We start from the raw sequence: 16914 nt of genomic DNA on the forward strand, positions 1-16914 counted from the left end.
TTGCATGCCCCGTAGTGGTGATAGTTACACTTGTCACATTTGGGACTGGAGCCCGCGTATGACTTTGCTGGCGTTGTTGTGGTTAGGGCTGGTGCTGCTGGAGCGGTAGCAGAATGGACTGCTACTGTCTGTGGTTTCTTGGATGGCCCTGAATTCTGTCGTCCTTTTCGCTTGTTCCCCCAGTTCTTCTTGCTCCCTCCTTCTTATTTTCTCTCTCCCTCGGTTGTTTTGGTGCTTTTCTTATCACTGTGATCGTAAAGTTTCTTGGCCAGGCGTTTTGCACTGTCGTAGGTCTCGGGTTTTGAGGAAATCACGTTGCCTTGAATGGGAGGTGTCAGCCCCCAGATGAAACGCTCGACCTTCTTTCCCTCGGAGGTAATCATACCAGGACACAAAAGGGATAGCTCGTTAAACCTTGAGATGTACGCGTCAATGTCTGAGTTTTGCACCGTAAGGTTCCACAGTTCTTGCTCGAGCTTTTGTATTTCCCCTCGGGGACAGTATTCGGCGATTAACATCTCTTTGAGTTCTTCCCAGGTCATGGAGTTTGCAACGGGAAGTGTCATGGCCTCGATGTGTCCGTTCCACCATGACAGGGCCTGGTCGATGAAAGTGCAGGCCGCGAATTTGACTTTACTTCCTTCCGGGCACTCGCATATCTTGAACACCGACTCCACTTTCTCGATCCATCGTTTCATAGCTATGACTCCTCCGGTCCCATTGAAAGTACGAGGTCTCGCATTGGAAAAGTCCTTGTAGGTACAGGCCTTTACGGGCCCTTGATTCATCCCGTGTGGGAGCTTCCTATCCCTTGGCCTTGTCCACCACCATTATTTCCGGCTTGGATGTGGGCTAGAGCTGCTGTTACTGCGGCTAAGACTGCCGCTTGGAAAGCCGCAGAGTTCATTTCCGGCGGGGGCGGCGGTGGTGGTGGTGTGTTGTTGTTCCTACGGGTCGATCTCCTCGGAATCTTTTTGTCATGGCACAGAAGGACAATGAGTAAATTCAACATCGTTTGGGCTAGAGCTGCTCTATTCCAATGTATTTTGTTTCATGATTTCCTTGATTATTGGATAGTATTGGTGATTCGGTTGCATATAACTAGTGTGTGCATAAATTCAACATGTAATAATGGTAATAGAGCACATAACAAGCAACACATCACAAGAAAATATATATCCGATTTTCATTAATAATAATCTTTTGAGTACATGAAAATTTTGCCTTATAACGGCATACAATACACGCAGTGAAATAAAAGCTAACACGAAATACATCGGGTAGTGCACAGAAGGAAATCGATACGGCTGTGAGTGAACAGGTACTAGTCGCGGCGAGTCGGTTCTAGTGGTGCAGATGATGAAGTAGACGCGCCCTGGAGCTCAGCTAACCTGCGTTCGGTGATCCGTACATGCTCCTCCAAAGCGGCGTGTCGCTCCTGGTACTCTCTAACCTCCACTCGCGCAGTGGCAAGATCTTCCTCGAGTCGTTCTATTGGGTATAAGTCTCGCTCTAGGTCTCGCGTGCAAGTATCCGTGACCTGCATGGCCGCTCGCATCTGTACTACCCGGTCGGCGGTCACTTGAGCCTGGGCACCGATGTCCCTAATACGTCTGACCACAACAGGGTGTGCGCGATCTGCTGGTCCTCCATGCCGAAGATCGTAGTAACCTCGGTTCATCCCAAATGGTGGTTGTTGACCCTGGCGTCGGCCCCACCTCTCGATATCGTCAGCCCAAGGAGGTGTAGGGCCATTGTAGCCCATCCTATGCGGTGGTACCCTTGCCATGTAGGGAGGGTTGATAACTTCAGACTTTGCGTCTGATTCCTCGTCCTCCTCAACCTCTTCCTCGTCATCTTCCTCATCGATGTCCTCTTCCTCCAACTCTATCGGTTCTTCAGGGTCCTCCATGGGTTCCTCGGGGTCTTCTTCTGGGTCTTCCTCAATCCAACCTCCATTCCCTTAATTGGGAAAGTAAGGGTCTCTAGGGAGATGAAATCCACCCATAGAGTTTGCACAAGAGGCGAGAAATGGGTAAGGAGAGTGTGTGCGTAAATAGGTTCAAAAATACTCCTATAGTATTTTAATTGTTTAGGTTTGGTTCCTTACAACTTTTGAACTTAGTTTTGGTAAGTTTCTAGTTCATTAGGCACCATAATCACTCCCAAGCACATGTTAGTCGTATTCTGAATAAATATAGTTGATCAGGCTATATTTACCCCTAATACGATTACATAACTGCCCGGGTTTAACCGTGATGTCCAACTCTTCCAAAAACTTTTGTTTGTGTCCTTGTTATGATACAGCCTTAGCAAGTATGTATACTTTTAGTCAGAGTGTTTTAGTCCCATTCTATTTATAGTTGTATATCTTGTATGGCTAGATATACTAGTTCACTATAAACAATGCTCTGATACCAATCTGTCACACCCCCGAACCAGAACGGCGGAAACGTCCGGAGGCGGGTGACTTCATCGTGTAGTATCATAACAATTGCATATAAATGAAACATAGCAAATCCAAACATCATACATTATAACAAGCTTACATTTGTTTTACATCGTGTTTATGTTCTCAAATATTACACAAAAGAGACATTAGTAAGCAAATTCCAAAAGATAGCAAAATAATCTTGAGTCCACGATCCAACAACCTGCTTATTGGTTTCCTGAGAATACAAGTCGTTTGAAAAGCGTCAACATAAAATATGTTGGTGAGTTCATAAGCATTTTCGTATAAAACTTGATGATAGTTTAGAAATCCAGAAAATCCAATATTTTCTTAACAAAATCGTTGTAAGTCTTGTTTCAAATCGAGTATAATTGCATGTGTGCCTTAGTTCTTTGTTTTCAAAATCGTATAAAATCGTTTCCTCCAGAAAATCCTATATTTTCTGATGTATAAAATAGTAGCTTTTAAAACAATAACACTTGTGTGAAAAGTCTCGTTTGAGGTGATTCAAAACACAGTTGATTATAAACCAAAGGTGAAATCTGTATAAGTACACTTCTGATATATTCTAGTGAGTCGTTGTAACCATACTAATATGACGGAGTGCCTGTTATGACGTTCTTCAGGCGTCGGTTTGTTCAAGACATTTGTCACCCTAGACTGGCCGGTCTAGCTGTAGCGAACAGCGAAGGTGCGGGGTGTCAACCCCGTATAGATCTATACACAAATTCCCGTTCCCCCTCCAGCAGACTCTGGTTATAACTCTTACAGGACTTTTAGGCGTACACTATTGTATATAATATATGTACTGTGAAGATTTGTCTGACTAGAATACTAACAGTTTCGAGTAAATCATTGAGATCCATTATTTACTAAATAAATAATAATAGTTGTACTCGTTGACTAAATATTTCGTTTCGTTTCGTTTGTTGAAAATAATCCGCTTTAAATGTTTATCAAATCGATTCAATAGTAGCAAAGTCGGATAAAATGGCTTTCCTCTCTATATATTACTAAGTCATATCCCATTTACCGGAAAATGTCAAGTTATGATTTGTGTAAAACTATGCCTTGTGTGAAGTTATGACAGCAGCTTTATGACTTGCGAAATTTTCTATCATAAAGTTTCTATTTGCATATAATTCTTGGTGAACTTACTTATATCAATTTTTTATAAATAACACCTTTACAGTTTGCAAATAGTCATTTATGGAACACAAAGTTCCAATTTCGAAATTCTAGACTTAGTGTCAACATTTCAAGGTCTATTTCAGCAACTTTTATTTCTAGTTATGAAAAACATGGATACAAGGGTGCATGTTGAACACTCCCCAAAACTTGGGAGGCTCCTTTTGTAAATTGTATTGTTCATGTAGTGATTAAAATATTATTTGTTTTCATGGGTTCTGTGAAACCTCACTTTCACAGGGAGTTGCAAAAAAAAATATAATAATATGTCAACACACATAGCAAACACACGTATACATGCAATCATTCAAGAATTTAGAACAAGAGATGACTTGTACTCTCCCCCAAAATCAATAAAAGCTTAGTAAAAAGATGGGGTATGAAGCTCACCTTGGTTTAGCTTGTTGGGTGATTTGAAGAGGTGTAAGGAGTTTCCAAGTTCCAGCACTTGGAAGTGTTCTTTGAACTTTAGAAAATCCTAAGGATAATTCTATGTGTAAATATAAGGAAGTCTTAGGAACAATATGAAGAATCACTAGTAAAAGAGGATGAATACTTACAAAAATTCTGGAAATTTTCCTTGGAGGAATGAAGCTTGAGTCTTGAAGGAGTTTGAGAGAATTCTTAGGAGTTTACTGGATGAGGAAGTGAGAAGTGGAATAAGGGAGGAAAAGAGATTCACGTATCTGAAGGGGAGGATAAGGGAGTGACTTGACACTTGCATGTAAAACTGGTGGGTAAAGCTCCTTTTCTTATGGACAATGTGTGTTTATATGGGATTTGCATGGGAAATGAGGAATCAACATCCCATCATAAAGTCAAACCCCTTCCTCTTCTAAAAATCTCTTTAAAATCTTGGGTATTATTTTATATAAATATATTAAAATAATTGATTTTGTCATAAAATAGTGATTTAAGGGGTCTAAGATAGGAAAAATATGAGTTTGGTGTGATTTCCACCATCAAAATGCCTTATAATGGTAAAAAGGTCCGAAAATGATGAAAATCCGGAGTGGGATGTTGTTCCTGCGAGGGTCCGAAGGGTTTAGGAGGTTTTCCGGAGTCATCTTCTAAGTTCCGTAACAAGGAGTGCATTTCCGAAGTCAATAGTAGAATCCGGAGCATGTCCCTCGGAACCGGAGTCAGGAGCGAAGCCAGCAGGTCCGGACCGAGGATTCCGAAGCGAGTCTATTCCGGAGTGAAGCGAGGTCTGAAGCAAGCATTGACCCTTCCGGAGCATGTAAGATCCGAAGATGCACTCCTCTTGGTTCCGGACCAAGAGGGTTCCGGATCAGGAGGGTTCCGGAGCAAGAGGTTCCGGACCAAGAGGGTTCCGGATCAGGAGGGTTCCGGAGCAAGAGGTTCCGGACCAAGAGGGTTCCGGACCAAGAGGGTTCCGAAGCAAGAGGTTCCGGACCAAAATGTTCCTATTGGGTTTTCTTCTCCGGTTTTGGGCTGTTTTCGACTAAGGAAGGTACATAGGGAGATTTGGGAGAGATTTCACATACTTGGAGAGATTTGGGAGAGATTTCATATTCTTGGAGAGATTTCGGAGAGATTTCACATACTTGGAGAGATTTGGGAGAGATTTGATATTCATGGAGAGATTTGGGAGAGACTTCATATTTTTGGAAGAGATTTGATATTCTTGGAGAGATTTGGGAGAGACTTCATATTTTTGGGAGAGATTTGACATTCTTGGAGAGATTTGGGAGAGACTTTATATTCTAGGAGAGATTTGGGAGAGATCTTATATTCTTAGAGAGATTTGGAGAGAGACTTCATATTCTTGGAGAGATTATGGAGAGATCGTATATTCTTAGAGAGATTTGGAGAGAGACTTCATTTTCTTGGAGAGATTTTGGAGAGAGAGAGAGATACAGTGGGAGAGATTGAGAGAGACTTTGCCAGGGGCCTTTATTAATGTTCTTCTTCGTAGTTCAAAGGTCGTAGACTTAGTTACATCCCATTTCGAGTGTTATATACACCCGAAGGGCACTTACTAATGTTTTATAGAGCTATTACTTCCTTAATAAGATTAGGGTTTTAAATTCTAAACATTTGAAACCTTCAAGTGCTACTTTGCATTAAGATTTATTGTCATATATTAGAAAAACATAAGGTAATTCCTAACATATAAGCACTAGATGAGTTGACCAGTTGCCCCATTGACCTTGACTTGACTTAAACTTGACCAGAAACTTGCCGGTTGTCACAGTGTAGCAATTGAGCTCTCACCTATGTTGTTGTCTCCAACCATCTTGTCTACAATATTCATACCTTTTGGATCATGTTTTGGTGTAACAATTGAGCTCTCACATGTGTTGTCTCCAACCACCTTCTCTAGAATATTCTCTTCCCTAATCTTCTCCCCAACAATCATTTCACCACCCTCTACAAGATTTTTGCACTTAACATTCCCTTCTAAATTCTTCTTTCCAACGGTTTCCTCAATATTATTCCCCTCTAAAGCCAAATTCATTTTGTCGTCAACATTTATGTCTTCAATTTTTTTTTGTCTTTTATGATTGTTCGGATGTCCAATAGTTTCCTCACCAGTATTACTCTCTAAACCCAAATTTATTAGGTCGTCAACATTCATATCTTGATCTTCTGTTTGTCTTTCTTGATTCTCTGGAAACTTCTCTTGTAATGGTTTAACAGTTAAAAATTCAACCAACTTTGTATTCATTTGTTCATGCTTATCATCATCAAAATCAGAATTATTTGTTTTATTATGCTCTTCAACTCTATCTGCTTTGACTTCAGTTCTCTCCTTCATAATTTCTGATTTTTCTCGATTAGAAAAAAGTTTAGTTGAAAATATGTATCTAAACATCCTTATCATCTCCTTCGTTCTATTGTCTTCGGGGAATTTCGATAGACAATGAAAAATAATATCTTCCATATTTTCCTTTTCAGTTGAGACATTGTTGAAAATTGTTTCATACTTTTCTTCATACTCCTGGGAAAAAAGACATTAGAATATTTTTCTTACATTAAATTAGGACATAATTAAAATATATTCTAAAATATAATTAAATAATATATTCTATTTAGAATATACCTCAATACGTATGTCCTGATTCTTATTCTTGTCACCTTCTAAATTTGAATTTTGTTCAATTAGATTTCCAACACCAAATCCACCAGCTTCAATCTCAAAAGAATGTCTTTCCTTCAACTTATCTGTTGTCCACATCATAACTAATGGTGTTTTACGTTTTATCTTTTGGAGCTTGCATTCAATTTCATCGCAGTAAATTAGCTGCATTATTTAAACATCATATTAGATATCCATTATTAAGAAAAAAAATAAGTACATGAAAAAACATATCAATAGCAACAATATCGGTCCTCTGTAATAACACTTGGGGTTGTGTAGACGCCATCTCCCTTTTCAATTTTTCACATAGTACAACAGATACCCACACCAATCGATTTTAGAAATGACATTTACTTCAACAAGTGCTCTAAATGGAACTAAGTTGTTTGTCCCCATGGGAATGGATTCTGCAAACGTATTAACAAATAAAGCTATGAAACCCAACTTGAAATTCATATCGACTTGTTGGGATTTTTGAATAATCTTCTTGGAGTTTGTTGCATGTTCCTTTCCACCTTCAAGTTCCTTCATCCATCTATCAAACACTTGATGATTTACGCTAACCATATCCAAGTCAAATAATATTTTTTCAGTTTTGGGTAAACCGAACACTTATGAGTTTTTTTCTTTGTGATCTTTATTCTTTTTCCGCGAATCAGAATACTATTAGTTCCTTCGTAATAATGCTCCAGCACAAAATGGAAAAGTTTTAAGGGAATACTCTTAAATTTGATCTTCAAAAATGCTTTAAATCCCATCCGTTTCACCCAATATTTTTGTTCTGATGTCAAAGAACTTACAGCCTCCGTCATCAATGCAGGTTTCGATCAAGTGTTTATTGAAGGCAACTCCTTCAATATATCTTTTACAGTCTTTTGCTCTTTCACAGTTTTTTGCTTCATTAATCTTTCTCACTCCTTTAACATATTTTCTATCACCTGCTCTCTTTTTCACATAGATTTCTTCATCGGAATCATCATCTAATTCATTACATCTGTCATAAATGTTAGTAATACCACAAAAAAATAAAGTATTATAACTAATTAAAAAGTAATATTCCAACATGATATTATACATATACACTTATTATATCAGAATATTCTATGAAATTTAATCCAAAAATCCTATATCATCTATGTAAAATGTAGATATTTATTCAAATTATAATATTTATAAAAATTAAACTTCAATGTTGCAAAATCCAACATCAGCTAAGTAAAACAACAAAAATCAAGTAATATATGATTTACCATATCAGAATATCTAGAATATGTAATATGAACCATAAACATTTCATATCACAATACTTTCATATCAGACAATGTACTTTCCTTTTTACATATTATAGAAACATACTTTCATATCAAAATACCTAGAATTTCAGTTATGATCCATAAGCAATTCATGTCATATTTTAACTTATGCTATGAAAATTATTGTTAGAATGTAACACTACTGAAAACCACAATAAATTTAAACTTTTCAAAATCACACTGGAGTTATAAAATGTTTACAAAACAAGTTTCCCAAAATATTTATCCAAGATCAGAGTATCCTAAAATCATAAAAATCGATAACAAGGAAATGTGTACTGTCACGCCTTTGCCTTCCATCGATCATCTGAAGTACCTGAAACAATAAACTGAAACCGTAAGCCAAAGCTTAGTGAATTCCCCAAAAGTACCAGCACAAACAGATAACATATACAATCAAACATGTCGGGTCCAATCAACCATCGGGTTGGAATACCCTAGGCCCAGTCAATCATAGGGTCCAGTCATCCTCGGGATGGAATACTGTAACACCTGTTCCAGGTATCATTTAATTTTCTAAGTTTTAGGGTTTTGTGCTGGGAATCGAAGAGTTGGGGAGCTCCAACTCATCAAGTAGAGAGTATTTATGAGGACGCGGGATTTAGATCCTACTCGACGAGTCGGAAGGCCCCGACTCGGCGAGTAGGCGCTGTAAAGGAAAACCTAATTTTTAGGGTTTGCACCCTATATAAAGGACTTAATCTGCCTCTTGTGGCCTCCCTTACCACTTCATTACCCAAAGAAGAAACCCTAGCCGTTCTTTGTTGCTTCCTTGTGCTTTAGAGGCTAAGAGAGTGTTTTTGGTGCAACTTGTTGAAGAAGTTTGAAGGTTGAGAAGCTTGGAACGGGAAGGAGCTAGTAGATCCAACATCTGCATCGTTTGGGCTTCCATTTGAAGGTAACAACATAAAATACTAGTTAGGAGTTTACCTCTTTATGTAGCTTGTAGAACTTGTTGTATTTGGCCTTTAAGAACTTAGCACCCAAAGTGTGATGCCTCAAACGGTTCACAACACACCTAGGACAAAGGAGAACTTGAGAGAAGGGTTGCTAGCTTCAAAATCAGCTTCGATGAACTCCAAGAACATGTCTAGCCCATATTAGGGTATGAGAAACATATATATAGTGTAGGATTCCAAAGGTCATGGGTAAACCCTAATCCATACACATGTGTTATGATCCATGGTTCATGTGGGCTAACTCTTTATGGATCCTTACATAAACTTAGTCCAACATGGATCAATAGCCCAATCCATATGTTTCACTAATTACCATAATTAGTCCCCATTAATTTAATTAGTCTCTTTTGATCACAAAATTAATTTCAAATTAATTCTTGATCAATACTAATTAAGTCATATGATTTCATATTAATATATTAGAACTTATAATATATTAATAAATCATAAATAACCTCTTCTCAAAAGTCCATCCTAACAAATTGTACTGGTGATATGAAACCCGAAATGGACCATGCTACTCTCGGTTCAAGTACATACCAATAATAGTTATTGGCTTAGACACCTAATCCAACAGTCACCCACTTGGATAAGTCTAATAACTATTATTGCAAGTACGAATCCAAAATCCCGACTAGCAATCATTCTCTTTGTCCATCTGTTGTTTCCCGATTTCCGATTTATGACGACTGACTAATTGAACAAATCAAAACAGTCTAGGCTTGGCCAAGCACTTAGGTTTGTCATCACTAAAACATCGAGGGGGCCATAGATATCGCTTTTATCCCTCTAAGGTTAAAAGGAATGGATAAACTTCGACTCAAATGATTGTTTGTATTTACTCATCAAATCACACACAACAATATGTTTTATAACACCAAGTTAGTGGTGTGTTTACATACGTCAATGTGCAACCGACTTGTAAACTACAACTCACATGTCTTGGTTTCAAGAATCTAAGATATTATCGTCTCACAATCACTCGTGATAAAATCCATGAAGTGATTCATATGAGCGTGGGTTTAATCCAATACTCGGATCTTATTCCAGACGTACTCATGAACACTGCAGCAAACTTGTGATATGTCTAACACACCTAGATAATCTACAGTCAGGTTCATGACAGTCTTGCCTCAATACCTACTTCCAAAGTATAATTGACTGTGGATGGTTTGAATAACCTAGTTATTCTGGAAGTCAAAACATGCAAAGTGAAACACAAGAATAATCGAATCCAATATGATCTCAGAACTTGTGAATATAAATAAAGCACCTTTTATTTAATCACCATATTGATTACACATTAATACTTGAATTCAAACAACAGCTATGCCATGCTCCAAGCATGCATACTATGTTTTCCTATGGTCCTTTCTTTGTGAAAAAGATCTATTGAAAGCATTTCAATGACACTCATTTCACAATTCCAAATCCTTATCGTAAATGTAAGAATACCAAATTCTTGCCATTAGCTATAATCTGTTAGATTTTAAACTTATATGCAATGATCTTCTTGTAATGACTATGCATAAAAGTCACAGAGACTTGGCAACAGACACTACAAAGTACTCCAATGGAGAGCAATTCCATGGTAACGAAGTCTCACATTAAAAGTACATTCCTTTGAACATCCTTCTTGCATTAAGTTTTTTAATCTTACAAATATTTAAGAATAACTTCCACTTATGGAAACATTTCTATATTCCCATTTTGACTATCACTTGTGAACAATAGTTACCTCTTCTCAGAGTATGTCAATATGGTCCTTCCAAAATTCAGAATATACTTCCAACTGTCCATAAGCAACCAATCTTTGGTAAACCTCAGATTGTCCTCGACAATTGCTTAACCATTTTAGTCATATCTCGTTCTAGTCCCTTTTCCCTATTAATGCCCTAGGCATATGGAAAACTAGAACAGGAGAATATTATATCACATGAAATCGATCCTATATCTGAAGCATATAGGACACGATTCATATTAACAACCTGATACTTTACCAGTCTGTTGCTATAACATTTCCATATATAGAATTTCCTTATTTCAAATCTTTTCAACATAACATTCATATATGTCATTGACTAAATTTGATTAAGATCTCACAATCTAAGCTTTTAGAATTGAAATGAAGTATAAATTCCTCTCCCTTAATTATAGCAAAACAACTTTTCAAACTCTGCAACTTTGCAAATTGAAACTTTTGTTTTTCTATAATTAACATTGCTAACTTGCAACACTTACCATAATAATTATGATCCCACTAGCATAATTATTATCTTACTAGCATAACACTTATGCTCCCACTAGCTTTGACATGTACTCATAAATCAGCTGGACTTCTAGAAATCAATACTTATTGACTTTCTTACCAAAGTTCAGATTTCTGACATGAGATGCTTCGATAAGACTTTATATAGGCTCCTCAAACTTATACACCTTTCCTTAGATAGCTCACATGTGTGTCTAAACAGTTTTAGGACTTACAGCAATAAGTCTCAAATGTTTAGAGCTTTTTCCATTTCTCACAATTCGAACTATGAAGAGGGATGCCGTAATCATAATCGAATTTGAGAATGCAAATGTCACAATTGCTATCTCCTTAAAATCTACTTAGTGAAAGCGTTTCCTCACAATCATTTTCATGAATTTGAGAGAAACTTTATGACACTTAGATTTTATGGTGTATGTGTTCCTATCCATGTGAATTTGTCATAACCATAAACACAAGACAAGGTTAGTGACAAATCCAAACTCATATGGAATGAACTTGTTCAATCTTAATTTCTTGCCACCTGGCATCACAAGGGCCTACCATTGCTTCCAAGTTGTTATGCAAACAATTGAGCACTCATGGAACTCACATGCATAGTCAACTATAACTAGAATGGGCACAGAAACAAGAATATGTCAACACGATAGGTTACAAACCTTAAGTCGTGTGCCAGTGATTAACAATAGGTTTACTCTTGATTAGTTCTTGAAGCTATTCAAGATCCTTAAGACTCCCACTGACCTCTTGACATATAAGATTCACTTTGTCAAGGAACATTACTTGACAAACAAATACTCAAGATTTAGTGCGGTTTCTTATCACGACAAACACTTCACATAATTGGTCTTAGTTGGTCTTTGTCTTATCCAAAACATCACAACTTTCCAATTTCAAATGTACAAGAGTAAGAAACATTTTACTCTACATTTGACGAGTGTTATAAACCGTTCTTAAGACCATGTCACTCAAGTTACAATCTTGGAGTATGACTCTAACACCTGATTTTGGAACGAAGTATGATTTATCTTATTGATTTAACCATTTCAACAATTCATGATTCCTCTTCTTAGCCATACAAATGCACTAAGATGTCCCTAGAGGGTCAATTGTGATATAGTTTCATAATCACTAAGATAATCATAAAACACGATACTCAAGTACTCTCCCTTCTTCTCAGATTGGAGAAACTTTTATCTCTCTGCCTAATTTGATTATTCTTATTCGTTCTGCTATACATTGAAACTTTTCCAATGATTCAGAATTACACTTAATCTTGTAAGCATAACCATATTTACTAAACTTTAGTAAATCATAACGAATAGTCTTATCGTTCTTTGTGGTTGACCTGATCAGTGCACAGCCAAGTGTACCTGTTAGGATAAAATCCTTAATGATCGTTTAGATTCAAAACAAGTAAAAGTAAGAACACAATAAATGATCCAAATAATGATGAATGATTAAGTGTCACGCCTCAGAACTCGACAAAGAATTGCTACTGTAGAGGCGTGATTAGGGTTACAGAATAATATATGAGTTCACTAAAATACGATGCATGCATACATCTTAAATACTCTAACCCTAGTAGATAACTACGGGAGGACAGGCCCAACCCATTTACATGAGAAACTAAACAAACAGCCCAATGACACAACATCTAATACCCAACAATCTCCCCCTTTGCATCAGTTGAGGCACGAAACCATTAGCCTTGAATTCGCTTCTGTACTTTGTAAACTTTTGGAATGATGCCAAAAAGTGTCTGACGAATTTCCATATACCACATGACCATGTCAGAGAAGCACTTGAGGTCATCCTTACTGTTGCTTTTGCATTTACTCACCAAATCTAAGATATACTCAAGGAAGGATGTGGTGTACAAATGTTTGTCAGAAAGGAAGAAACATCCCCTACGAAAGTCTGCACCAGTTTGTTCCCTAGCTTGATAGACCACAAACCATTCTCTACTATGAATCTTCCCTAGCTTCAACTTTTCAAAGTCCTTTGGAGATTCCTTACGAACAGCAGAAGGCTTCTTTCGTAACACTGCAGCTACCTCAACATCCATATCCCCAATCTCTTGAACTTAAGACTTTATCATTAACTTGAGATGAGATAGACATGCGATGGCATCGGCCCAGAAATAGAGAGGTAGACATGCGAATGACAACATAGTTCTTACAGCTTCGCACAAAGATTGGTTTCGTCTTTCAACTATGTCGTTCTGTTGTGGAGTATAGGGAGCAAAAAAGTTGTATGAGATTCCCTTTTCAGCAAGAAATTCTTCAAATGCTTGATTTTTGAATTTCAGCCCATTGTCGCTGCGAACGTTGCGAACCAGCTTTCGCAGTTTAAGCTCAGTTTGCTTTATGAAATCCTTGAGTTGTGATGTGGCTTTAGATTTCTGTTTAAGAAAGTACACCCAAGTGAAACGTGAAAAATCATCAACTATTACGAGAATATACTTACTATAGGAGTTTGATTTAGAGTTTTTTTTTTCAAAATTGTAATAGAAATAAATAATTTTTTTTCGTAAAATATCAAAAAAGATAAAGGGAAAAAAAGAAACCCACCACATGATAAATGTCCGACTCATATACGTGTTATAATCGGTCATAGGAGTTTGATTAAAGGTTTTTTTTCAAAATTGTAATAGAAATATAATAATATATATTTTTTCTTGTAAAATATCCAAAAAAAATAATGATTTTTGTAGTATCCCATTTGTAAAATGTGTAATTCGATTTATGAAACTTTATGAACAATAATAAAATATTGAAAATAACTTTCAACGGGAAACTGAAAAATACCGATTACTAATTAATTAGCGACATTACTAATCTTCTCTTCTAATAAAACGGTACCACAAACCACACGTGGCAATTGCTAAGCTCCTCCCAAGCTAATTTTCCCGCTTAAAGTTGCCAAGTGAAGATCCCAAATTACCCTTTGCTACTATAAATCTGGAAAATCAGCATTAAGAGGGTGTTTGGGATTGCTTTTTAATTATCTTTTTGGCTTTTGGCTTTTTCAAAAAGTCAAAAAAATTCAAAAAATGTTTGGCAAATAAAAAAGTTCTTTTGAAAATAACTTTTTGTCAAGAAAAAAATGGTGGGTTTTCAAAAGTTAGGAAATCCTATCTTTTTGTGATTTTTAGCCAGTTAAAGGGTAAATCAAATTCAAAAGTCAAAAAAGCTAAGACAAACACTTTTTAAAAACTAACTTTTGGCTTTTGCTCCTTCAAAAGTTAAAAGCAAAAATGACTTTTACAAAAAGGACTATTGAGCACTTAAAAGTAATCCCAAACACCCCCTAAAACTTATCTTGAAGAATTCTTCAACCTAAAATCGGAATGAAATCAATAAGAATCTCGCCTAAGTTTTCTCATATTCCTTCCACCGTTCCAATTATATTGTTAAGTGTTTACGTTTTATTTTCCCCTCAACTACATATCCCACGTATCTTCATCATATAAAATCCCAAGAAACCAGGAAATTACAGAATATCAGGAACTGTTTCCTTCTAAAATCACAACAACTCATCAAACTAATCTTATACAAAATTGAAGGTGTAGTTTTTTTTTCACAGATCCTTTCTACATCGCTCCACCGCCTTCTACCACCTTCGTCACCTCCAATTGTTGTATTGATAAAGGCTTCTCTCTATGTGTTTAAATCTCAGTTTATTACAAGTGGAGATTCGTATTACACTTATAATTTCAGTTGTTTACTCAAAATTTTGTGTTCTCTTGCCTTGCTTCAACCACAGGGAAGTGAAGATTAGGTTTCATTTTGTAGTTTCATGCAATTTTTTGAACATTCTCCAAACTTTAATCCATTTTCTTTTTGTCTGTGGGTTTTGATGCACCGAAAGAAATGCATAGAAATGTTTTTTCCATTGGACCTATCTTGCACACCATAAGAAGCCTCTACGATTGTTCTCAAAATGGTTTAAATATTAGGAAACGGTTTGAGAAGATTCATTGGCTTTCAATCGAACACCAAGTGTTCGATGAAATTACTCAATGAGGTAACAAATGTTTCCTTCACATTTGATCCATTTATTTTTTCAGTCATAAATCTTGCTTTTTTCCATCTGTGGATTGTAAATGTATGTTTTTAGCTTAATAAAATGTATGGTTTTTGGCTTTACGCATTGAGTTCATGTTCAAGGATATGTCTGTATAAGATATTACCAGTGAACTACGAAAAGAACTTTTAAAAATTGAACCTTTTTGTATTCTATGTATTTCTAAAGAAAAATGAAGATGGGATTTTCATTCTGTTTTACCTTCCGAAGATTTATTTAGGTATTGTGTCTTTCAATTTTCAAACTCCGATAAGACTGGAATAGTAGGGGTATTTTTTGTCATTTCCTTTTTTGGTTTTGCAGATGAATGGAAAAACGTCCTTGCATGTATTGGACGCATCGAAAATACTCACTTATCAAGAGTGAAGAAGATAATCTTGAACTTCGGTTTTGGGCATTGATGACAAACATTGGTATTTTTTTATCTGTTTTCCTTAAATTTAATAAATTTAAAAACTTTGTTAATTTTTGTATGTTGTATCATTTACCTTTTGTTTAACCATATACGGTGTGGGGAATGATGTACTACAGAAAAACTTTAATGCTACAAGCTTATCCGGAGAGGATGACAGTTGAATTTCGGGTTTTAAAAATATATATTTTATATTTTTTTCTTAATGCATTTTCTAATACTTATATTGAGCTAGATATGGAAACTGTTGTTCCAACAACTGATCCTAAAGCACAAGAGCGCAAGCTGATCTAAAATTCACATATGCTGTCATATGTCAAATTTATGGAAACAAAAAGAACAAAAACCAAAGGCTATTGATATTGCATTGTTATTATTAAAGTTAGATATATAAATGCTTCTATTATGATTCTATATTCCTTACTGCTATTTTATAATGGGAAGTGATTCGTACACAACAGTTTTTCGTCATACACAACAATTTATGCATTATAGAGTTGTACAATTCAACATTTTAAAGCATCAATTGTTGTGTATGGAGAAAATTTTTTGTGTACAAATCAGCTCCCTTTTATAATAATACTAACTGTTTGCTTTCATTGATGAGGTGGAGAGTTTGACTGATGGTAAACTGCACAAAGAGTTTTCTCTAAACTTGTGAAGTGTGAAATAAATGGGAAATACAAGGTTCATATTTTTCTATGGTTATTAAGGTGTAATCAAATATTACATACATATTTGTGATTTCACGTGGGTATTACTGATTTAGTTTTTTCTTTTGCTTCATTGAGGCTTAAGTTGACTTGAACTTTCATAGGTGATGGTACAACAACCACATCGGTTCTTGCACGTGAAATCATCAAACTTTGTCTCTTAAGTGTAACTTCTGGTGCAAATTCGGTCTTAGTAAAGAAAGGAATCGACAAAACTGTAGATGGTTTGGTTGACGAACTGGTGTCTTTGTCATTCTCTCATCTATGTGTTTATTTTGACTATTATGCTAAGAAAAATGCAAGTACAATGCTATTATCAGTAATGTATCTATTTTTTTCCCATAATAGCAATGTACTTAATGTGTTTTATCTTTAATAATTAATAGCTTGATGATATATGTAGATAATAAAAA

At 36.1% G+C, this 16914-nt stretch overlaps 1 protein-coding gene across 1 annotated transcript; it reads right to left on the minus strand.

Annotated features, from left to right (window-relative positions):
* Positions 1–203: 203 nt before the first annotated feature.
* On the minus strand, positions 204–788 carry LOC145164471 (uncharacterized). Its single transcript, XM_079083183.1, has one exon. It carries the CDS (start codon positions 786–788, stop codon positions 204–206), a length of 585 nt encoding a protein of 194 aa, XP_078939309.1.
* Between the last annotated feature and the right edge of the window lie 16126 nt (positions 789–16914).

This window comes from Lactuca virosa, chromosome 3, assembly GCF_052849685.1.
Source record: "Lactuca virosa cultivar CGN04683 chromosome 3, Lactuca_virosa_CGN04683_v6, whole genome shotgun sequence".
Classification (NCBI taxonomy): Eukaryota; Viridiplantae; Streptophyta; class Magnoliopsida; order Asterales; family Asteraceae; genus Lactuca; species Lactuca virosa.

What these genes read in the sequence shown, in the direction of transcription:
- LOC145164471 (XM_079083183.1), bottom strand. Translation starts at nt 788, where the DNA reads ATGAATCAAGGGCCCGTAAAGGCCTGTACCTACAAGGACTTTTCCAAT.